The 24,359-nt window shown below is 32.5% G+C and overlaps 1 protein-coding gene across 4 annotated transcripts in view; it reads left to right on the forward strand.

Annotated features, from left to right (window-relative positions):
* Positions 1-24,359, forward strand: part of LOC148309393 (uncharacterized) — a 121,501-nt gene that overhangs the window by 90,525 nt on the left and 6,617 nt on the right. For 2 of the 4 annotated variants that reach the window (XM_088260163.1, XM_088260165.1), the window contains 6 exons: positions 7,626-7,769; positions 18,841-19,812; positions 20,646-21,222; positions 22,360-22,560; positions 22,875-23,097; positions 23,760-23,902. In XM_088260163.1, the coding sequence (XP_088116289.1) occupies positions 7,626-7,769; positions 18,841-19,812; positions 20,646-21,222; positions 22,360-22,560; positions 22,875-23,097; positions 23,760-23,902 (2,260 nt within the window). Of the gene's footprint in view, positions 1-7,625; positions 7,770-18,599; positions 18,764-18,840; positions 19,813-20,645; positions 21,223-22,359; positions 22,561-22,874; positions 23,098-23,759; positions 23,903-24,359 lie in introns of those variants that run through there. The other 2 variants (XM_088260161.1, XM_088260164.1) reach the window with 2 other exon arrangements.

A 24,359-nucleotide genomic window follows, 5' to 3' on the forward strand; every position in this document is an offset into this window, starting at 1 on the left:
GGGGTAAAATCAATCGGGTAGTATTTCAAATATTTCAATCGAAATACAATATCTTGAATTTTTCAAATAGTATGAAGCAGTTCGATTCCCAGGGGGGGGGGGGGTCAAATAAAAATAAGTTATTTTTTTACTCTAATATTTATTCAATATTACCCTGGACTGATACCTGAAGCGGAGGGCTTATCACCTTTCCTTTGTGTGTTAACGATCAAGATAATACTGTGTTTATATAATGCAGTGCCCTATGCACCATTGGGGTGCAGATAAGGGTTTGAATTGAATTTTGAATTGAATGAAAAAAAAATTAACCACAAAATTAATGCTCCAAAAATCTGATTTTTTTTTCAATCGTTTTGGAACGTACTGCAACATTTTAAGATTAATTTTGCATGGAACAATTAAAATCGTATCTCAAATTGAAAAGTTTTAATTCAATTTATTTCAGACTCTCTCTTTCTTTCCCTTTTAAAAAATACGTAAAATTATTAGGAGGAATTTCACCTATGTTCTATTGGAGAAAGCTATATACATACTTTATAAATTCTCGACTGGTGATAACATCATCTGTCGAAATTCTACATCAATCAAAATTTTGACCAACATATGAAAGGAATTTAACAACAGCGCATATACTCGCAAGTGTACGACATTCAATATGAATGCAAAATGGATGTTCAATAATGGGCAGAATCGTGAACGTTACAGATTGTAAAATGATCATACAAACCAGTCAAATGCTAAATCGTTAAGCCCAGGAATTACATGAATTATTGCATATATTTCGATATCTTTTTTATTAATTTGTGCCTATTTTTTTCATTTTCATGATTGAAAGTATAATTAGTTTCTGTTTTAAAATATGTTTTATCTAACTTAGCTTCATTGGCAGGATCCCTTGACTATTTAGTCCATATAGACTAATAAAGGTTTTTTTAATCAACGAAAACTGTTATTAACCTTTGATGATTTTCTACTTTACATATCGCTCACTCCTTTCAACAATATCAAAAATCATCAATTTTCAGTTGTGTATGTTTTCGGAATGCCTAGAAAATGTATTATATTCCAACAAAAGCGGCATATTTTTAACTTAATATTTACCCGCTACAGGGCAGAAAGTGTTGTTTTTGCATTTTGAAGAAAGGTATTGTTTAATTTTTTTTAAATATACTTAATATTTTTAAAATCGAGAAAAAAACATTAAGTTTTTACCTAATAAGATTGTTGCATAGCGAAACGTTCTATAAATGGCTTGATATTTATTTTGAATACATTTTAGGATATTTTTAATCTTTAAAAACGTTCTCCTGAAAAATCAAGTTTTTTGATATATGACGTTGTGGAGTGAAGTGAGCGATATATGCATATTTTAAATACAAATATTTGTGTTTCTATTATAAACAACAAAAAAAAATGTTTTTTTTTTTACTGGGCCTAATTTACCTAAAAATAGGTATCAAATCGTAGTAGAGTGGGTTCGAAGTAGAGTGAGTCCGCGACACTATCCACAGCACCACAACCCGATGGCATTATACGATGAAACGTGCATATTTTAAATAGAAACACAATGTTGTGATTTAATATCTGTCTTGTATACACTTCTCTAATCTTTAAAAATGATCCATAAAACAGTAGGTGCATGTAACATTAACGTTTATTTGTACGGTTAGTACTTCTACCTAGAGGTCTGGACAAAAGTCACTAAACACATCCCGTTATTCGTCTAACTGTTTGCGTAAGTTTTGGACATGCGATATAATGGAGTGAAGATTATTACACAATGCCTCAGCACACGAAAAAAAAACTCCGTCAAAAAATCGAAGAATATTGCCGTTACAAATGCATTGCTGGATTTATATCATCTAAAAAAAGTTTTAAATTATCGTGCTTTAAGTTCGCCTCCGTAGTGTAGTAGTAAGAACATTTGACTACCGTGCTGGAAATTCCAGGTTTGGCCTAGGGGGCTCAAAATAAATGTAAATACATATTTTATTTTTCTCTCCAATATTTTATTTAACATTACCCTGGACTGGTACCTGAAGCACAGGACTGATCGGCTTGCCTTCATATGACAAACTATCAAATTAAAATTGCATCAATTTGATACAGTCCCTATGCACCATTAGGAGTAGATAAGTAGCAAATAGTAGTGGTATTACTGGTAATATCGTCAATCCAATGCCTATATCGCGATCTAATGCGGTGCCCTATGCAGCAGTCGGTACGGATTGTAGTCAGAATATTTAGACGCATAATATGCGTTAAAATGTCGAATCAATTCTTAAATTCACGTTTTAGGATAAAACTTTTAAAAAATTGTTATTAACACATTATGGTCAAAATACGTAAAGAAATTGTCAAACGAGTGTCTTGTATCCAACTTTTTTTAAATATAAATCGTATTTCCTTAAACTTAATTTTTTTTTTTAAAAGGAATAACCCGCAAAGCTTCTACATTTTTTCTAGTCTTGTCTGCAGGTAGGATAGTTAGGATAGGGAAGGTAAATATGAAAAATGCATCACAAACACCCAGGCCGATTGATAATAAATCTTTCTTGTACTTATTTTGCGATTGGCAGGAATCGAACCCGCGACGCCAATTTCGCAGTCGAGCGTCTACCCAACTTCACCACAGTGCATGCCTTCTCTTTCCTTTTCAAGTTTTGTAAATGTGATGAAAATTTTCCTATTTCGTTATTGTTGAATTTTTCCTAACAGTAAAAATATGCTCTTATTACAGATATCTTCATCAATCTACAAAACTTGTTAGCAGTTACTTTACATTACAAGTGTTGATATTTAGATTTTTCTTACTCTTATTCTTAGTCGACGTAGAACATGTCTAGGGGCTCATTCAACACTCGCACTTGGGTGTGCGTTATGTTCATATAATGATTTATGGTATTATTAAAAGTATATTAAATTATTTTTGAGTGAATTAAATTAACCGGTGATTTAGTGTTAACCGTTTACAAGGTTGTGAGAAATCTGATAATGAGAATGTACTTGAATACTTGCAAAACATGCCAACAACATGCTAAAGTTATATAGGAAAAATATCCATACAAAAAAATAGGAACAAAGCTGATTTTCAACAAAATTCAAAGCATTATTATGTTTTTGATTCTTATGTTTTTATTTACGCATCCTTTGTTATTGCAATTATGAAAAAAATAACCCTGAAGAAACACAACTTCACTGGCGATAATTCAAAAATATTGTATTTTTGTTGTTGCTATGAGTTGACATATAAAATAGTATTTTCACGATCAATTTAATTAAAGTCAACTTAATTTTATTTATAGGTTTGGCATTTTGCAGGAAAAACATGATAATTAAAATAAATAAAAAAAAACGCTTTTATAAAACCACTTTTTTAAATATTTATTAATGTAAACACGTCTAGTTTAGAGAATAGTTATGTTGACATTAATGAACTCCGAAAAATGGTACTACACAATTGTTTATTTTTTTAAATATTTTAGTCATTTTTCACACCCACTGAAATTGACGGTCAATATATTATTATGTTTGCATTATGTTTCTTTAATTGCTGTTCTTTAAATTTATTATTTTTCTTTACAATCTATCCAAAAAAAAAAGAAGTCTTTTATAGTTCATAATATTTCTTTTAATAATTTTATATTGTATTATTTTAATTCATGGAAATACTTTTCTATAATAAAATAAATCAACATTTCATCACAGGTTTTAGTTAGTAAGGTGTTAAAAAAAAAATTTAGAGTAAAAAGTTTAAACAAATCAATATCACAATTATTCTAACAGATAAATTGGTGTATCCAATGAGGCTACAAAAGAAACAAGTGAAGTTCCACACTTCTACTCAATTTTATTTTGAGTTTTACTCAAAACGAAAAATTATAAAAAATAGTTTGATTTTTGTATTTGGTATTTTACTCAATATCATGTCAAGAAATTCAAATGGGTGACACATTTAAAAAAAACATGTTATTTCTTACTGCTATACGTGAACGTCTATGAATACAATACGTAAGTACTTCTTCCGCTAGAATGGGTTGTTCACTCCCGGTATGAATAGTACTTTATTTTACCACATCTTGTGGGAAAGTTCCCACGTCCATGTCTTTATCCGCAGGTATATGTGAGTAGTAATATGTATTATACATATATTATGTATACACAAAAGTACCTTTCAGGACACACTACGCTCTTCTTCTAATGGTAAAACTCTTCTTCACAGCTAATTTTGTACGAGTAAAGAGTACAGAAAGATTGATGAAGATTAATCAAAAACTAATTTGTGTGTAAATCACATTGTGATTTTAATATCTAGCCATTTTTAATTTTAAATTCACTTGGTAAATATATATTTTAAAAATATATTGGTATACTGTTTCGATGTATTTCGCATCATTAAAAAATGATGCGGAATGCATGGAAACACATGTCACAATAGATTTTAAGAAATACTGGTATTTACAAAGTGAAATTTGAATTTGAAATTTTTATTTGCCTTTGGTATTCTACACCCTTTGGTCTTCTTCCTCCTCCCTTACCTTGAATATTATTTAACAAACTTTTTTGATCATTTTAATAATTTTCTGCTTTGTTCAACAATTCTGAATATAAACAAAACTTTCAAGTTGCGCTCAGTATTACCATTTTTTTTAATGATACTCTCGAAACTTGTTCAACTTAACTCAAAATATTAATTCATACATTTAGCTATGCTTTCTCGACACTTGTTTAAAGTTAACTAAAAATATTAATTCATCAACAATGACTGAAACCGATCATTTTTAATAACTCCAAAAAAATTCATTCACTTAAGCTACGGTGAACGTGAAAAAAAAAATTGTATTAAAATCCTATGTTTTGCAATAGTCACTTAAAATATTAATTATCTGCGATACTTTAGATTTTAATTTTATTAAAAGTGCGTTTGATGTATATGCGAACCCAACGGATCCCAGCCAGATGTGACAAATTTCGCAACCTGACACCATACCCAAAAGAAATAGAACCTTCGACTTTTTTATTATTATTTTGTCCAATAATAAACAATGTTTCATATGATATCACAGCGAAGCGCCCTTGAGGTAGTATTGTACGAAAATGGCGCTATATTAATTATCCAAAATTATTAATATTATTATTCCATGATCAAATATATTTCATAATAATAACGGGTAATTCAATGCCTGCATTGTGTAAGATCCTTCTTAATATTCTCAGCTTCACCCAGTGACTATTAATTAATTCATTGCGACTGCATTGTTAGACGATGAAAATTTATATTTCATACTCGGCAGTGCATTGTATAATACATGCAAGGATACGCGGAAATTCCTAATGCTATCATTATTTCAATTTAATCTTTAACGTTTTAAGGAGGAGTTCAATATATCTGTGGCTACTAAAAAATATTACCACTGTTACGATTATGGCATACTATCTTCCTACGTAGAATGGTCTGATATTTTTTTGATACTGATTTAAATTAAATTAATTAATTGTTTACTGCCGAAAACAAAGTTATTGCATTTGTGAATTCCTTACTTAACCGGAGATCACGGGACATTCGTAAAATTTACTACGAATATTCAATCTGTGGGAGGCACCGAGGCAAACACATGCAAAAAGTGAAGTGACAATCAGCATGTATCATAATTTTTTACCGGTATTTTATATAAAAAAAATATATATTGTACTAATTTTATTAATGCTTTTAGTGAAATAAAGTAGTAGTTATTTGGTAAAATGTGAGTTTTTTTATCGTCGTACATTTTTTGATAGTCCCGTATTAAGGTACCGTAGAACGGGGCTACTTGAACTTTGATGTGTTACTTGAGCCCTGTACAAAAAAATATTTAGATCGTGGTATCGATCGAAGTATCGTGACAATAAGTGTCACCTGTCAGGGAAAAAATGAATCATGTCGATACGTTCATTATTGTAGACCAAATCCAGATTTTTTTTTTGTACTGGGCTCAAGTAACACATCAAAGTTCAAGTAGCTCCTTTCTACGGTACATTAAAACAAATCTCGTAGTCTAGGATTAATTATGAAAACAAAAAAATTGCATACCGGCCACTTTGCCTTATGTAATTACAACTTTATGTTTTTAACAATATATTATATAAAAAAAATTATCTTCGACCTTAGAGGCTTCCACAATTCACCTCAAAATTTGGAATAAAAATAAATAATTAAATTATGCAATGCCTTATATTCTAGGTTATTGTGAGCAGATAATAGGGAAACATATTTTCATATCTTATACTTATAGCATAACTTTGAGCTCATTATTTTTTTTTGTAAAATAAATTATAAAAAAAGCGTAGAAAATTGATTGGGAAATTTCAATACAATATTCCCAATGAATTATCTATGCCCGCCAAAATATGTTACGAGTAAATTCACATAACTGCTATTGCAAAGTCAGCCTAAATCATACACCTTGCAATACGAGTGATGCTTTTTAATAAAAGGTACCACCATTGTTATTATCTCGATTTAATAAAGATGCTGTGTTGAAATTAATTATTGCCTTGAAATTCCGTGATCGTTTTACAATTAATTCTTTATGGAGACTAATTTATGCGAAATTCAAATTTTCGCAATCGCTTATTATATCCAATCGCTAAAGCCTTTTGACTTTTGAATATATGGATACGTCTAATTAATTTAATTCGTTCATCTCCATAATATTATTTGATTTTTTAAATTGAAAAACTTTTGTGATATTTTATTTGACAAGTTGTCTATAAATATTTAATAATTAGAATGTCAATAACACCTTTTAAATAAATAATTACTAGATTTTATTGAACCTGCAATAATATCCAATTTGGACAAAGCACCAACCTGAAAAATTCCTTTGTTAAATATTCATCCATTTTTTATCAATTGGCAACATCAAATATAAAAATAGTATTATGCGAAATTGCTGATTTTAACGAAAAAAATGTTAACCTGTCCCAAAATTTTATTTGACTAATATTCACTTATAATATTTTGAGTATACCAATACAGGTTTCAATCTTCCAAGAGGTTGTTATCTCAACGGAGATAAATAATCTTTTATGGATATCTGGACATTTTTTGAAAATTAAATTATTTTTTTTTAGATGATACTGCAAACAAAAACTCAACCGTTAAATGTAAAACTTTGTAACTTTTGTTTTTTTTTTAATCATGGACACAGAGATCATTTAAATCAAACAATGGTAAATTGTAAGCCCTGTGATTAAGTCTACGACTTCTACATATTTTTTATCTCTGTCAAGAATTCAATAAACATTTAGGACTTACAATATAATTTAGTATGAAACAATTAGTATAAAAATAATGTATTTAATTATGCAATCTCAGTAACTTTTCATTTAACATAGAAAAACAATGGTCGCCTATTCCCCAATCGTTATTCTCCTTCTTTGTCCTCATGTCCGGTCGTCAGGACGTTGGTAATAGCCATGGACTCCCTAATCACAATCCTGACCCATACATTCCGAAGATAGAGTAAAATCCTTCTGCCAATCCCGTTTCTTCTTTCTAACTTCCCCACAAACTACATGGTACTTGTCGCTAGGTATCGACAATCAGAGGAAGTGTTAAAATTCAAATATTTTCTATTTTACAGATTGAACGAGAAGTGATACTTCGAAGCGGAGATAAGGAGTGTAAGATACCCGTTCTTCAGGAGTATAGGCGTCGTCTAGACAGAGTGACGTCGGTAGCACCAGACGCGCCGCGACGCCAAGACGCTTGGACTATGGAAGTACAGGTACAGAAAATATAATAATATTTTCCATATTGTAATCAATTGAGACCTTATTAAAAAATATATACATTTTAATAGGTACTCGTAGACTCGCAATGTTCAATATAAGAAACTTGTACAATTACTGATATGCAACCCCGAGTATCCTACCCATTCTAGATGTTCTCTTTTTCCTACGTTATTTTGCTTTCCCACTTCATTTCCTCTTAGGCTCTTGAGCTCTTTAACTCGTATCAACTTCGGCATATTCTTTCGAATATATTTCACTTATTTAAGATTTTGTTGTTAATTTATTTATTTGAGGCTTCAATTCATTGAAAACAGGAAAATAATAATATCAACACTTTGTCGTTCTTCTCTCTTTTAAATACTTTATCTAAATACAAATGTCAAATAGTAATAATTTAATTTTAATTTTAATGACTTGATAATAGAATGATTTTCCGTAACCGGTAGACACAAATAAGTGTTTACAAATGTGGTATTATACAAAGTAAACAATGGATGGTAAGGAGTATGTTTTATTACCATACCACAGAGTTATCAATGCTTTTAATGTAAAAATATAAATAAAAAAATATAAAAATAATAATAATTAAAATAAAAAATTAACAGTGACAAGGGCACTAGGGATTAAGTTAATAAAAGTTAGTTAAGTACATGTTTTAAACACTTTTAGGTTTTAGGGTTATCGGGGAATAGTCTAGATTATTTTTATTTAATAGAGCATAAATTATCGAAGGAAAAACGTCTTTTATTGTCCCATTTCTCTTCGTTAAGACAATCTGAAATTTCGCTCACTTGTGTATTTTTTCACCAAACATAAAACAACAGCTCTTTTATAAAATTCTACACATGGAAATGTCAAACCGCTGGCCGGCAGACCTTTATATAAATAAATCGTTTGACTGTCGATGATAAACCAATATGCATTTAACTATATTCTTTGAAAATAGGAAAACGTTATTTTTATTATTTTCAAATACATATATGTAGGAATATTTTGCGAAAATTACACCTGGTTGTTTAATCGTGTATACGAGTACTACCTGAATATATGAACATACTTATCTACTTACTCGAAGGTACAAGGAGCGCATACATCCTGTCTGAACGTTTACTAAGCTTTCGTAAATAGAGTAACGACGAACGTTTTACTATTTCAATTGTATTCACTAACCGTTATTGTAGGAAAAAAATATCATATTCTATTTAATTTTTCATCGATCATTACAACACTAACAAATGCTTTAAAGATGACCTTTTAATTTTTATCATCATTATCAATCGTTTAATTTTTAACATTTGTTTTCAATATTAAAAAAATAGGTAAAATATCAGAGTAGTGCATACATCCTATCTGAGCATACGTGAATAAGTCAACGATGAACTATTTCAATGGTAGTCACCAACCCGCTTATTGTAGAAAAAAATTAACTACACATTCTATTTCATTTGTTATATACATCTTTACAATATTAATAAATCCCACAGAGATGACCTTATTTTATTTGTTTAACGTTTTATTTAAAATTACAATCATTGACGAAACAGGTCGAATTTGAGGAGTGATTTATATGGTATGTAAATGCAATCTTCATTTTTCCACTACAACAATAATAAATTTATCTTTCTACCCAAATCCACCCACTGCTGGAAAAGATTTTTTACCACCGACTAATCCTTGCATTTCTGGGCTCTCCACACTCACTCCTTTCCATCAATATAGATGATACCACCTCCACCCCGCTCTGATAGACCACACACATTTCTGCGTCCAGATCTATATCACAACTCCAAGATTTTTCTCCCCCGCCTTCCAGCTTCACAATTGTATGTATCGCCTTCCCACTCCAATTTTCTTTAAGCAACTGAAGGAACTACTGAGATACAATAATTAATATATTAATGGGTAGTTAAAATTATCCAGTGTCCTCAAATATAAAAAATTATAATAAATAAGTATAATTGCAATTCTGACGTTTATTTACAGGTTTTTTTAATTAGAACATTGTTTTAAAAATAATTAAATACTATTTAACGTTTTTCCTCTTTTCAAAATAATTATTAAAAAAACATCTTTCAATGTTCCGAAGAACGTTACTTAATTTCTGAATGGCCTGGCATTTGACCAGACACCTTGCATATCAGCTGTCTACAGCAGGTGGTAACTGACTACTCGCTTATAGGTATAAAATATTTTTTACTATCTTAACAATACTCTAATCTTAACGTTTACAAAACGTTCGTCTTGTAATTCGAACCAGAATCGTTCTTAATATCAAGGTTTTTAATAAAAGCTAAGGAACCAATAAATCACCGAGCCTATAAAATATTTAATTTGACAAGAAAGCTCTTAAAAAAGGATACATATTTATGATATTTGTTTTACTATTTTTTTTATATAAAAGTAAAAAAGTGTAAAAGCTCGAACAATATTTGGTACTTATACATTAATACTAAAATAAAAACCTTTGTTAAAATGTGTTATTTACTATTAGAATCAAAATTAAGTTTAAATTGTTCTAATTGTTCTAGTTTAACTAAGGAAACCTACAATGATGAATTAATTTATTATTTATTAATATGGCTTTTTTTCGGAACAACTGGATGATTTAAATATTGTATAAAAATTAAACACTTATATATCACAATATAAAACCATTTTTTGAGTTTATTAATGAACAAAAAAGCTAGTTTCAAGAATATATGTAGTTCTCTAAACAAGTCATATTTAAATGAATAAACGCAAAAAAGTGGTCTTATACAATTGTTTTATTTTTTAAATTTACACAGTTATATTTTATTTCAAATACTGTTTTTTTTACTTATGTAGAATGTATATAGTCTATAAATATACTTAAATAAAAAAAAATTAAAAATTAACGAATTTATATAATACAATTCTATCATTGGACTTTAATACTTAATGATACCTTTAATTTCATTTTGCCTGATCTAACCATTAAATGATGTAATTAATTACATCCTTATATCCTTAAAACTTTTAAGCTATGAATGATATCTCAATGTCTCTACTCATCTCTTTAAGGTACCGAACAATGATGTGCAAAAATGACCACTGATTTGTCCGTAGTACCTAATATAATTCTGCTACTTCTTTCACAGTGGCCATTTTTGGCATCGTTTTGTAGAATTTCGCACTACGAGGTTCTAAGAATATTTTAATGTACATTTATAAAATCACACCTCACACATCAGGTATCAATAAAAATTCGAGCTGCCACGCGTTACCTACTAAGAATTTGTAATCCGTGCCCAATTTATTATTGACAAGCATTTGAGATTTGTGTGAGATAGTGTCCATCTTGCTATCACCAGACTACTAATTGTCGCGACTCAAACGATATATTGCCCATAGTACGGGTATTGCATCGCATTATGAAAAATGGATGTTGTACTACTAATACATTTTTTTAATATTTAAAGCATTAGCTTTTTAGTTAGTCATTTTTACATTTTTTATTTAAAAAAATGTTATGCTAGTATACCACCTGGTTTTTGGCTACCGGTTTTGGGACGTACCCGTTTTGTTCCTAGAAATCATAACCATCGATATTGTTAATGTTATTAGGTCTGAAAGTGGTCGAAGTAGAAAATGATTGCGAATTGTGAAGGTATCATCATTTTTAAATCAGAGAATCATTGATTTTTCAAAAAATTTTAATTAATAAATGGCAGAAGGAAATCAATCTGAAAAATAGATAAAATAACATACGGTATTCATAAAAAAAACATTGTTTAGTTATTTTTTTAATACCTTAAAATTTTTAATACATAAAAAATATTGTATACTAAGTGTATTTTATAAAAGGTGCATGCTCTTTAAAATTAAAATAAAAACACTTGAACTTATTATAGGTACATCCAAAAATCGTAATCAATTATGGAAACGTCAAATTTAATTAATATTGAAAAAAAACAATATTTTTTTACAACATTTTGAGTGTGTCCAAATACTTGTACACAAATCTGGATTATCTCCAATTACAGGAGTATTTTTCATATTATTTTTTGACATCTCATCAAAGATGATGGAAGAATATGGAAGTCTGGGCATTTACAGGGCTGACAACCGTCATAGGCTGGTTCAATTGATCACTTTACTCACGTGTAACATTCACCAATTCTACCCAATATTGACAACCACAATTAACAATCGTCAGCCCAGTAAATGCCCAGACTTCCATATTCGTCTTTCTCTTTGATGAGATGTCAAAAATAATATGTTTTATGTTTGTTATTCTAACGCCTTACATCATGTAGCTCAGTTATGTAGATTACATTAGAAGATTTAATATTTGAATATTGTAAAGGTATACACAGCCTATACTGTTCTTACTATTTACACTTTATTTTACATATTGTATTAAGATTATTTTTAATTTACTGTGAATAAATAATCTCCATATTGTCAAAAATTATTATTTTAGTTATTTTGGAATTGCCTTACGTCCAAGTGACTCTAAAATCTAGCTACGACTCATGCAACACCACTTATTACGATCCTACTTTAAAAGTTTTACAACCTATTCCTACTTGTAAGTGGGTTTACTCTTTATGATTAAGGTTACTTCCATTTCATGTTATTCTTGAGTGAAAATTTTAGGCAAAAACACTCGCTATCTCGTAAAAAGGCATGAGTTTAGATTGCCATTGGTGTATTATGATTTTGCATAATTCGCTCAACCAATTGTGGAGGTCCTCACCAAAGAGTTACATTTCCAATATTGTACAAAAAAATCCTTTAAATGCAAATCTGTTCTGTTACTGTGTTCTATCGATATCTTAATTAAAGTTGCGACAAAACGTGACCAATCCTGTGTTAAACCAATATGAAATCATTAAATCGCACCAAAACGTAATAATTTTACAAGCTACAATTCCTGATAAATAAAAATCATTTATAATGGAAATGTAACGTCCATATTTGATAATTTTACATGTTTCGCTCAACCAATTGTCGTGTTCCTATTGAAAATTTTCAACGCTCAACTGTCAACAGTAAACAAGTGAATTCTCATCACGAATCTCGAAACAATATCTGATTATACTGGGAAACTTCCTCGGTGTAATGTAATGTACGAACGAGCTCCGCTATGACAATTCGCTCACTCCTTTCAAGAACGTCATAAATCAAATTTCGTCAATTTTCAGTTGTGCATGTTTTCGGAATGCTCAGAAAATGTTCTATATCCCAGCAAAAGAGGCATATTTTTAACTTGATATTTACTCGCTACAGGGCAGAAAATGTTGGTTTTTGTATTGAGGAAAAGTATTGTTTAATTATTTTTTTGAATATATTAAATATCTTTCAAATGGAGACAAAACCTTCAGGTTTTACCTAAAAAGATCTGTTGCACATCAAAAACTTCAATAAGTGACTTAATATATTTTTAATACATTGTGTTATATTTTTAAACATTAAAAACGTTCTCCTGAAAAATCAAGATTTATGATTTATGACGTTTTTGAAAGGAGTGAGCGAATTCATTTCTGTCATACGGCAAGAAACAGAAAAGTGAAATATGCGTTCTGAAAGTAATTAAGTCGGTACACAGTGGTGTAGTTCAAAATTAATTTAGCAAACGATATTGGCACCCCCTCCCCTCCTTTCTATAACCAAGAAATTGACATATCAACATACAATAGTATTTCAAATACTTTTAAGTGGTCAGACTTACGTCCGCCTCCGTAGTGTAATGGTCAGCACGCTCGGTTACCGTTCTGGAGGTCCTGGGTTCGATTTCCAAGGGGGGTAAAATAAATATAAGTGATTTTTTCACTGTAATATTTATTTAATATTACCCTAGACTGGTACCTGAAGCGGAGGGCTGATCACCTTTCCTTCATGTGTAAAAAAAACTATCAAGATAACACTGCGTTTATAGCGATAAGGGTTTTTATATTATATTTAAGTGAGGTTCGTAATTCGCAATAATCGGCGTATATGTATGAGGGGATGCATGAATGTGGAAAAGGCGAAGATTGTTTGCAAAAACAGATTGATCTCTGCCCACCTCTGCGGTAAGCGGCATTATGGCTAGTCAGCAGTGGCGTGCATAGATAATGAAAAAGGGTAGGCAGTAGAGGTGGAAAGTAAGGTAAGCTGGTACTTCTTACTAGGGTAGGCAATAGAGGTAGGTAGTAAGGTAAGCTAGATACTATTTAGTAAGGTAGGATAAGGTAGTACTGGTAGCGTTTTTATATGTCACGCGGGTAAGTTAGGATAGGCACTGCTTTTCTGCCTAAATGGAATGCACGCCTCTGCTGGTTAGTTAGTTAGTAAAAATGTTACGAAAGACGTTCAGAGCAATTGCTTAGATTCGATATGAAGACAATAATAAATCTTGATTGATATAAGATATTGAATCCATTGTATATATCATATTGTATTTATCAATTATCATTTTTCATTGTTTTTAATTATACACAGTCCTTTTTTAAAATAAAAAAAGAACTCACTTCATATCAAGCTTTTACTAAAACAAATTGTATTCAAATATCTAAATTAAATATAATTAATAGCAACTTATCCTATCATTTTGACGAATTATATAAATATATATTGTAATTCCATAAGCGCATACATTGTTTCATCGCATTGATCGTGAAAAAAGGTATCGGAACGCTTTTCCACCGCTTCACATGGAAAAAAAACCCCCGACTTTATACATTCACTATCATTTTTAAGCTATACGAATTAAATATGCTTTAAATCCTTGTACATAATACGCAAGGAGTATTTTCTTCGGCAATTAATTAATTTTAAAAATATGAAGACTAGCTGAATACGAAGACTTTTTTACTATATATATTTTTGGATATCGCGTTTCCATTACACGAATTGATATTGCGATCATTGTCGGTATCTGCAATAAATAAATAAATAACGTGCAAAGTACCGTCTGCGTGTACCCTAACATGTCGCGGGCATCATTCTGCCTAATAACAATATTTTAACGCGCGTCACTCCCGACACAAAACGTACGACTGATGAGATTTGAATAACAATCAATTCACACTACTCGCTGCAGCACCTTTATTCACGTTCTTTGTCTGCCTCGAAATGACAGCTGATGAGAGTTTGTCCATTGTATGAGGTTTTTTTTTTATAAATAATAAATACGCTAGGATGTATAATACGTTCGCTTATTCAGTTGTAAATAAAATCAGATTGTATTACAGAAAATGAACGATGAATGACAAGGAGAGCGAAAATAAAATCACCCAACGAACTATCTATTGGACCTGTTCATCTTTTCATAATCCAGGATTCGGACCTCACATACATATTAAAGAGTTTCTGCTTAATAAAAAGCTTCTCTCATCTCAAAATGGCTGTCTCTAGTGTAGTGATTTCAAGCAGTCCATTTCGAAATGGCTTCCGTTTTAGAAATCCACATTAGGTCTTCATCTAGATTTTTTTTATATTCCTATTTATAATTACACATTCGTGCTTGAAAACCCCGTATTTCTCAGTATCGTTCGCACATTTTTCCTATCCGGTGGTAATCTAAGATATCTTCATATAATCTAAAGATTTTAACACATTATAATACCTGGTAAGTTATTTTTACAAAGTGAATGAAGTTTGTATCAAGTTATGAAGGCCTTCACAGTTTGATAAACATCATTTGAATAATCGTCAGGTTATTCCGGGGAAACGCTTCAGCCCTCTATACCAGTGTTTCTCAATTAGTGTTACGCGTACTTTCAGGGGTAAGCTTAGTTTTTTTTTTATGGGAATTGCATTTATTATTTACCTTGCTTATAATGTACAAGGTTTATAAATCAGTAAGTGGATTTTTGTTTCTTCTAACTAAATATTTAAAAAAATATTTAAATCTGTGTTGGGAACAGGAGGGATAATCTAGTGTGGACCAATCAGGAACTTCTCAGCATTTGTTCATTGCTGGGAGAAAACCACGTAAAACTCCTCAGGACAAGGCGGACTGTTGTCTTTCATCAGCAGACTTTCCGTTCCACTAGAAGAGGGTTCAGCATTTTGTGTCCTAGCTTGGTTTATGTTACCAATGTCCTTCACTATTTTTATCATGTATGATACCATCGAAGTAAGCGAAGTTGCAGCAAGGAGTACGCGCGGCAATCTCTTGACTTTGATAATTTTGATAGTTGCAGTCTTTCCACTGCTGGATGTATGTCTGCTTTTTTTCCAGACTTTTCTTACTTGGGCTTTTTCAATCCACTTACTACCCGCGATATGGACAAGCCTATTCGATCTATTCCTCTCTCTTTATGTTCCTCTCTCCATCGCAGAACTCTGTATGTCCATCTGTCTATTTTCTATCTCGCAACATGACCTCCCTATTGCCATTTTAGTCTGGCAATACGATCTAACACATCAAAAACTTTGATAGCAATAAATGTTTTGAAAAAGCTCTCCTTCTTTTTTTGCTTGGTGTAAGTATTGTGGCCTGTTTTAAGGAGGTATTACCCTTCTGCAATGTTGATTCCTAGCTGTCAATCCATCTCTTTGGTGGTGTGCCCGGGAATCATCTACCTTGGGGTAAACGACTCCCGGGTTTAAAAAACTGATCAATTTTTTTTATTTATCATTCCCGAAATAAAGGGAACGTGACTCTGAGGTTTTTTTGAAGTGGTACGTAGGAAAAATTAATTGGGAACCACCGCTCCATACTCATATCCACTTTCTTGGCCCGGCGCAAACAAGTCAAATCTGAAACACAATTTTTAATTAGTCTCGAAGGGATTAGTTTCACCCTTTCGATGAGATTCTTATCCGGCTTGCGTATCCTCGGCCTTGTCCGTCCACGAGTCCATCTTCAGAGGGAAATGTCTTCTAACATTTCGGCCGTATGAATAAATATTCAAAACTCGCGCTCTTCAGTACGTGATCCGCATCGTGTTCACTTTGTTTGTGCGTCGGTGTATTGTTTTATTTTTATTTTTTATTAAAAACATGTGTTGAATCATTGCTTGAATTTGTATTTAAGCAATGTTATTTTTTCGCTCAAAAATATCCTTGCTTTAAAAACAATTCATGCGGTTTTACTGACAATTCGTTGTGGACAATTTAAAAATAAATGTCGAAAATGTTCTAAAAAAAATATGGGTATAAAAAAAAGATCAATCAATATCAAATAAAAATACAATCACAAGAATCATTTCCATTTAAATTTCAAAGCATTTTTAAATCAACAGAAATTTTGATTATTTTTTGTCCATTTTGCCCATCTCCAACATTTTTTAACTGCAGTCGTATTAAACCTTGAAGATTTTGATTTTTATCGTTATTCTGTGTAAATAATGTAAAATGGGTGGTTTATTATAAATTGTTTACACATAGGCACACAAAATTGCCAAAACATGAGAAAAAAATTTATGAATGAATTGTAAATTTTTAATTTTAAGACTTTTACGTTGAAACAATAAATAAAAAAAAATCGAAAGATTAATTAAATTCAGTGATCACTGTTTGTTCCAAGGTTTCAAATATTTGTATATATATTTTCTCACAACGTTTTTAGAATTGTTTTTTTTTCTATCATTTAATTTTAAAACAGCTCTAATTATTTTGATGGTCCGATCCCTGCTAGACACATTGTTTTACTTGTAATTTGTAGTTTTAATTCGGTTTACCTGTCGTGTCTTTTACAAAAGGAAGCAATTAGTTCCAATGTTCAAATTTCGCCTACAATCTACTCGTATAAAAGATGTATGGCAACAAAAAAATGGAGAAGGAATTACATTTCCGCCATTAATAGATTCATCACGAAATGCAACAACTATTTATGTGGTCATTTATTGAATCTATATTAACATCATGAATGTTAATTTCAATCAATTTATTCTGGCATAACGATAACAGTAATTGACTAGATATTGAAAATAAAATGTTTTGATTATTTTGTTAAAGTCAAAAGGAAGGCAGTAAGAATTTTATTACACAATTAATTAGTTTTCCTTCAAGATTTATCATTTTATAAGAATGTATACGTGTTAGTTTAAGATAATTTCCCTCCAATATATCATCATGTCAAAACAACTCAAGATGCACATCAATTTTAGATTTTTTGTACAGATAAATAAACACTGTGTTTATAAATATGAAAGCAATCGTTACTGCACTAAGTTATTGCGACAAGTTCTTCTTTATATGTAAGTCGGCTTTATTCTTTGGCGAATAAGCAACAATAAAATTATAAGATATATGTGGGAAAAATTAGACAAATTATCCCAGATGCATTCAACTCGTACAACGCAGGTTACTCCTACATTTCGCTGTAATGTGTGATGCTAATCTCTATGAAGAAATCTCCAATCGGCATTTGCAACGGAATTCTCGCGTTGCAATAATGTACTCGATAATTCAGGGCAACCTTCTCAAGTAGGTATAACATATACATGTTAAATATGTGGCGTGTACTGTTTATTGTTTTATCGTGCGTGTTATTTTTTTAATTGCGAAAAAAAATCGTTAGAAATACTCGGTCAAATTCTTTCGTCAATTTCGGAAACGATGTGTTTTGGCTGAATTACATTTTATTCCCATTTCCGAGACTTAATTAAGACTGAATCACCGCATTGTTTCTAGACGTTATCATTGTAGGAGTACCTACTTTTTTTGTATCTCTAAACGCAAAAAAACTTTATTCGTATTGTTTCTAGTCGGTTTAGTTTATTACGATCGTGTCTTCAAATTGAATGGAAATAATCTCATGAAACAATGGAAATTGTCGGCAACTGACGCAGGAGTATTGTTGGATCGTGAAGCCGTCCCTCGAGCGCCCTGCCGCCGCCAGTACACTTCTGCGCCCGGCCCGGAGCTCATGCCGCGCGCGAGTCCCGCCATGTTACCGCGACGCTCGCGCCTCTTCCTTCTGTACAGCTCGCGACCTAACTGACTGCGGTATCCTGCAGTGACGAATGAGTAGACTCCGCCGATCGACACCGGATGCCCGCGAGTCATGGTCGAGTTCGCGTTGGAAAGTGTTAGTGAACTTTGCGCCCGTGCAACTCATACCCCGGAAGTGTCGCGACATTAAGTGAGACCTGTTTTTATTTTCAGAACCGGCAGACGCAGGCGGGGCCGGCCGAGGGCTTTCGGCATGCGGGGACCTCCAGGGGATCCCTGCATCAGGACGGGGAGCCGGGGAACCCTCCCCCGCCCCTCAAGCAGACCTTCATCTACGGCTCCCGGGCAGACTGCAAGTACGAAGACATGCCCAATGGCGGATCCCAATCCATCTCCACTCCCGACGCGGGGAAAGATGGCACCAAAGAATCTAAAATTACCTCGAAATCGGTGACTAAAACTTATCACACGTTAAAAGATATGATATCCAGTAGATTTAAAGGTAAAGACAGTAACGAAAGCGAATCCAAAACCAATGACCCCGAGGTAGGTCTCAATAATGTTACTGACGAACTCAGAAAATCTATGAGAGACAGAGCTGAGCAGGAAGCGAACAACGCGATAGTCAACACAACCAGAGAGATTTCCAGAAAAACTCCCGGAGAACAGGGAATATACGGAAGACCTGTTCCTCAACAAAGACCGGCTGACGTTCAATACACCAGGCATTTGATGCAAATTCAACAAATGCAGAACAATTCTGTTCAAGGACCGTATCCGATGCCGCAGTTTAGTTCACCGTTACATCAATCGGGAAGTCAGACTCCAAATCAGCAAATAATGACGCAACAGCAGTTTTTGCAACAACAGCTTATGATCAATCAGCAGCAGCACCTGCTAGGGCACGGGCCCAGTGCTAGTTCAACACCTCAACATAATATTGTGCAATCGCGATCGCAAGAACTTCTCACGAGGCAAAATATGAGCGCAGATGGTCAAAATAGACCGCATTCTCAATTGGTCCAACAACTAGGTACAACTGATAATATTTACTATCAACCTCAATATGGCGTTACCGGAACACCACAACAGAGAAATGTTGGCCGAGCTGCAAATAATTACCAAAGTGATAGTCAACCCCATAATAGCACTAATTTTTCAGGGATGAAGCAAGTTATGTCTCAGGTGAGTTTTGAATCATTCAATTATTATCAATTTGTTATTGAAATTAGAAATTTATTTTTCCCGCAATAATACTTTTCTCATAATAAGTGCAATATATAGGAGGTTTCTGAATTGAAAATAAATATGCGAAATGAGTCATTCAATATTACTTGAGCTTTTCCTGCTTGGAAACATTGTAATCCTGTTAGGCTATATTTTTAGTAAGGCTTCCAAAATGAACATTTAAGTTCAATATTTTCTGTACATACTCGTATTTACATACTATATATCTTTTTGTGAACTACTGTTACAAGTTATTTAAGTTAACAAGTATTTAAGATGTTATTTTTTGCATTCTCGATAGTTCGTACCTTAAATAGAACTGATTTTTCTCAATGAATAAAGGAGCTATTGACCCCTTCCCGTCAAAATATCATAGACATCAATAAATTTATGATCATTGTTTGTCTACTCAAAATAAATATACGCCTGATATGAAAAAAAATTGTACACATTCAGCAATCTAAAGACACTCTAGGATCACTCAAAAGTATACGATTTTTCCAGATTATTGTATTATAATACGATAATTATTTTTAACTGATTTATTAAAACAAAATGATCCTTACCGAATTATCGTTAATGAGATTATCTGCGATATAACTATAATTTATCGAAATAAATTTAAACTTTGCAGAATCTAAATCCATAAATCTGGTATAAAACTTAGTTTTGATATTCTCACTCCCGTGTTGCTGTTAGAAAATTGATATACAGTTATAATATTGATAAGCTGATTGCTTAGGGAAGTGTGTTTACAAAAGCTAATTAATATGTTAATTTGATATCTATAGGTTGAAACAGATAGTAGATCAAGTGATGTGAGAAGTCCACAACAATTAGAAAGAGAAATCGGAAGACAAAGAGGACTGGCAGAAAGTCGAAGAACAGCTTCACAGCCTCAGTTACCTTTAGATGAAGACGATAATGAAATTGCCCATGAACGTGTTAATCAAGCAGCCTCTGCAATGCTGAACAAAAGCAAACCACTGAGAAGAGGATCACATGGTAACATTATCGAAACATTATCAAGAACCGGCAATGGATCTTGTCTAGAGCAGGAGAAAGATTCCGACGATGGAGGCTTCCGAACCAGACTGAACGCTCAAGGCAGAAGCTTTGATAGCAGAGATATGGTAGGAACCAGTGGCTTGGTCCAGCAAAACATTCGCTCATTAGAAAACGAAATGAGGATGACCAACGATTCGAGCTGTGACATCATCAAAAGCGACGGCATCTATGGAGGTATGAAAACTCCAGTTTTTACGGGAATACCTCATAACTCACATAGGCAAATGGAAAATGGAGATGATTCAGGAAATACTAGCAATCATATAAAAAAAATCAACCCGGGATCCACAGCTAGCTCAGGTACATTTATATTATTTGTCAACTTTTCACATCAAATTGTGTTTGTTATTAAAACCACATTCTCAATATTAGTATATGCATTATATTTAATTGAAATTATGGGATTTTCGTTATTTTAATTGATACCTTTTAAAAACGAGAATTTCAAAAATGAGTTTATTATTTTCACTCTTTGTTTGGCGACAGAAATCCTTTCACAGAAAAACAATCATTTTTTGCCACAAATAAACACTTTCCGTAAAAGCTTATAAATTCGAATTAAAGTAACCAAAATTCCAAAAATATTTCGAAAATAAAATTCTCTATTATTTTTATGTATTGCATTTAATAAACTAATTTTTCTTTCATGGCGATGTTTCTGAAGCTTTTTCACTTGCTTATGTTTTCTGGTGACCATATTTCGCATTTAGGCAGTTTTTTTTTTGAAGTTCAAATTGTCGAAAGTTCAAAAAAAAAATCGTCGGTGATACAAGAAATTCTCACGAACGATTTTTCGATATATTATGACTTATTTATTTGCTAAATATTTGTTCGCCTCCGTAGTGTATTGGTTAACGCGTTTGACTACCGTGCTGGAAACTCCCAAGGGAGTAAAAATAAGTATTAGTGATTCTACACTCACACATATTTATAAAGTACCCAGGGCTGGTAAATGAAGCGCAGGGATGATTATTTTTCTATGATGTATAATACAATAAAGATAACACTGTTTACATATGATGCAGTGCCCCATGCACCATTGGGTGCGGACAAAAGTTGAGAAAAAGATTATAACAAAAATGGAGTATTAGAAAATTTGCTTCTGATATTTTCAAATTATTTTTCAGTAAAAAAAAAATTAGCAGTATGGTTTTGTTAATATCTCAACATACATTAAGAAGACAGTCTGAGTATTTATAGGGGTTGAGACCTATCATAGGCAGGTTCAAGTGATCACTTGGTACATGTGTAACATTCACCATTCCATCTATGATTGACAATCACACTACCCAGACTGCCTAGTCTTCTTCATCTATGTTGAGATATCAATATAAAATAATTTCTAAGTGGACAAACTCAGATTTAGACACCCTCAAAATATTGTTATCACAGTTTTGAACCAAATGTATTTTTCTCTCATGGATAATTTTTATTTAGATTATGATAAAAATGGAGGCCTATCATCAAACGTGGACTCGGGAAGAGGCAGTGCAGCGTACTCAAGCGGTCGTCATGTTGGTCATGACACCAGCACTGAGTCGGATCCTATTCCCGGGGGAAGTCAAGGAAGGATTCCAGCTGGAGTATCAGAACAACCTTCATCCAGCAATAAAATGTACCACGATAAAAACGGACACGGTGAGTTTGAACGATTGTATTATTTTGGTTGCAATAATTTTTCTCCGTCTTAGTCCTCATTACTGAGGGTTGTGACCCTTATGGAACCAATGACTCTTCTCTAGTTATCCCTTGACTGAGCTGCACATAGCGCTCTAACCACCGAAGTGTCTGCTACTGCCTTAACTTGATATAACTGCGATATGACGTCTGATCTCTCATTTGCAAGTTCCTTCATTGCTAATTTGAGACAGTGGCCAGAGTCAAGCCATCCAATATTTTTTTAAATCAATGCAAATCTTTTGATACTTATCCTTCTGCAATTGTCATTCCAGCAGGGGATTCAGAGTGGGTGGACATAGTCGAATCAGAGCTTCGCCAGATATTGGAGCCAAAGATGCACGGGATGAATCTGGGTAATGGTGCTATTCCTAATGGAAACCAGGGCCCTGGAAGCGAGACTCCCTCGAGTATTACTCCACCACTGCCTCCTCTCACCCCTACACAATCAACCCCTGACGCCACACCCCGCAACTCCGCAAGATTCAACCACCAAAGGTAATTCTTCATCAAAAAAATCTTTGCTTTGCATCTTTGATAATAAGTCAGTTTGTAGTTCTGCCGGTAGGTTTTTAGGTTTGAACTTAATAATGTGTACAAATCAATACTAAATTATCAATTTTAGAAGCCCTCTTCCAGTTTTTTTTTGTGAATATGACCACACTTGTGTTTTGGCATCTAACATTGATAAAGTATATCCAATACCAAGTACAAGTATGCTTGTAGTCAGCGTTTGATTGATTTTAATATAATAAACTATAAGGTACAGGTGAATGGGAGATTTAACACTAGACCATATGACTTGTTTCAATGTACCTTAATACGGGACTATCGTAAAATGTATGACGGTAAGAAAAATTCACATTTTACCAAAAATGTTTACTAAAAATATTTAAAATTAAGTGCAACATGTTTTTAGAGAACTTTGTATAAAATATGAGCATAAAAAAATATTGATAAAAAAACTAAGATACTTGCTAGTCGTCACTTCATTCTTTACATGTACTGCCTCTGTACTCCCCACATATTGGATGTCTGTTGTGAATTTAGCGAATGTCCTGTAATGATTTTATCACATATTTCATATTATGTACTATCAAACATCTGTGACATCAATATCATAATCAACTAAGATATATTTCATTCATTTTTAATTTCAGTTTGCCATACGGCAGCAAACCAGAATATAGTGCGGAGAATCGTGGAGCTCTGCCAAACCAAAGAGCTGCTTGGCAACATGCACCGAAACACAGAAGCGGGTCTTCCAAGAAGCAAGATCATTCTGTCCAGTATAAAAAACACAGTGAGTCTTATACTTAGTCTTCCTCACCCTATCTTTTCTGCACTCAATAATGCATAGTACACTGTGGAGCATCAACATTATTCTTTGAAAGAAAGGTTACAATGACATTGAATAATTATAAGAGTGAAGTCTGAAATTACATCTCCTGAATTAATAAATTATGAGTACTATTAACTTGACTGTCTCCCTTGCATTTAAAACTGTTATCTGTGAAGCATTGGTTACATTTATGGTATAGGCTTCCTTAAATTCAATACAAAAGTCTTTTCAACCATATTTGCACCTTATGGTGCATAGAACATTGATCAGTTAGGACTGATCACCTTGTCTTTGTGTAATTAACAATCAAGACAACCTGAATGCAATGCCCTTTGTACCACTGGGTGCGGATAAAAAGACCAAGAGACATAACTTTCTTGTTTATTTCCTAATTATTGTTTGTTTATCAAGTAAAAAC

This window comes from Brachycentrus maculatus, unplaced genomic scaffold (genome assembly GCF_059751285.1).
Source record: "Brachycentrus maculatus isolate JH-2025_06_01 unplaced genomic scaffold, ASM5975128v1 h1tg000125l, whole genome shotgun sequence".
NCBI classification, from domain to species: domain Eukaryota; kingdom Metazoa; phylum Arthropoda; class Insecta; order Trichoptera; family Brachycentridae; genus Brachycentrus; species Brachycentrus maculatus.